The sequence below is a fragment of the Diaphorina citri genome, unplaced genomic scaffold (genome assembly GCF_000475195.1).
Source record: "Diaphorina citri unplaced genomic scaffold, Diaci psyllid genome assembly version 1.1 scaffold883, whole genome shotgun sequence".
Taxonomy (NCBI): domain Eukaryota; kingdom Metazoa; phylum Arthropoda; class Insecta; order Hemiptera; family Psyllidae; genus Diaphorina; species Diaphorina citri.
The window spans coordinates 46264-47823 of record NW_007378315.1 but is presented as its reverse complement, the minus strand read 5'-3'; the positions used below and the strand labels follow the sequence as shown (position 1 = coordinate 47823).

General features: G+C 37.4%; 1 protein-coding gene across 1 annotated transcript; it reads left to right on the top strand.

The window, feature by feature from the left end:
• The first annotated feature begins 1128 nt into the window (after nucleotides 1–1128).
• On the top strand, nucleotides 1129–1358 carry LOC113468897 (tubulin alpha chain). The gene has a single exon (XM_026826167.1). It carries the CDS (start codon nucleotides 1146–1148, stop codon nucleotides 1356–1358), a length of 213 nt encoding a protein of 70 aa, XP_026681968.1. The 5' UTR covers nucleotides 1129–1145.
• The last annotated feature ends 202 nt before the right edge of the window (nucleotides 1359–1560 follow it).

The following is a 1560-nucleotide window of genomic DNA, read 5'->3' as shown; positions in this document are numbered from 1 at the left end:
GCTACAAAAGTACGAACAATATGAAAATAGTATAGCTACCTGCCTAACAGTAAAATAATAAAAAAAAAGACGTCAATAATGTTAATAAAGCATTTTAAACATTTGAAGTAGGTATTTCAAATAACTTTTTCACTCTAATAAATATTAATAAAAAAAATTACTTTTTATGTACTTGAACATTTAAACTATTTAAGACGTTTAAATGTCATTGGTCATAATATGATACAGTAAGGAATGTCATCTATGTCATCTTATTCATGACAAAAAATAAATCGAGACATAAATCACTGAATAATTGGAACACCGAAAAAAAGAGTCGAAAATTATTCGATTAATTTGGTTCAGTTGATGCAACAGAAAAAAGTTCTTCTAACCAGACAAATTATATTTTAAATGCCTGCTATATTTTTTATTTAATTAGATGGATCGATGTAGGTGGCTAGTTGGTAGAGGCAGAATTGGAACAGAGAGAAAAAAAAGCCACAAATCAGGCATAATAGAATATGCAGACTAGCCAGCCTAGTTAGCTAAGTTGGTAGAGATCAGGTTCGTTCTCGGAACGGCTGGCTTTCTCCTATCCTGTCTTCCTTCTCTCCTAGCTTTCGGGAAGATAAGACCTTAGCAGAGTTTTCTCTGTCAGACCTCTAGAAAAAAAAAATATTTATAAAAAAGAGGTACTTCTGTAGACAGGTTTTTTTTTTTTTCTTCTTCTTCTTATTTTTTTGACTGATCATATGAAGCTAATCAGTGACATTAATAATAACAAGAAGACGAGAGAGAGAACAAGGCTTTAATTTATTACCGAACTAAGATCGGATAATGGGCCGGTAATATGGCCTTGAAATCGGTGGATACAAGATGTCTGCCTGGACTTCTACACATTCTACAGGGCCGTTCAAAAAGACTTTTTTGAGGTAGCTAGTTCCTTAAAGGTGTGTCCGGGTATAGTCGTCCGACCGTCGATTTACATCGATCGACAAGGAGAAACTACGTTATCGAGGCAGTGTGGACGGTTCAGTCGACATCGATCAACTGCTGTCGACGATGAGTGGATTGTGTGGACACACCTTAAGAGTGACAAAAGAGGACTAACAGAAGAGAAAAAGAGTCGGATTTTTCGCCCATGCTTCGAACCTGCCAACCAGATGGTGAAGTGTGACCCGCGGCACGGCAAGTACATGGCGTGTTGTATGCTCTACCGAGGGGATGTGGTCCCCAAGGATGTCAACTCTGCCATCGCGACTATTAAGACGAAACGGACCATTCAGTTTGTCGATTGGTGTCCGACCGGGTTCAAGGTGGGCATCAACTATCAACCGCCCACCGTTGTCCCAGGAGGCGATCTAAGACATATATGAAAAGTATTAGTAAATACTGCCAGACTAGTAAGCTTCAAGCTTAGAGGAGAGTGTCTAAATTTTGTACCAAATACGCAAGACCTTGTTTAGACTCCGGGAGTAAAGGAACATTCTGGCAGGATAAACAGGGTATATTTTGTTTTAAACTCTGTTATAATGTGATCAAATTCTCAAAAAAAAAAAAAAAAAAAAAAAAAAAAAA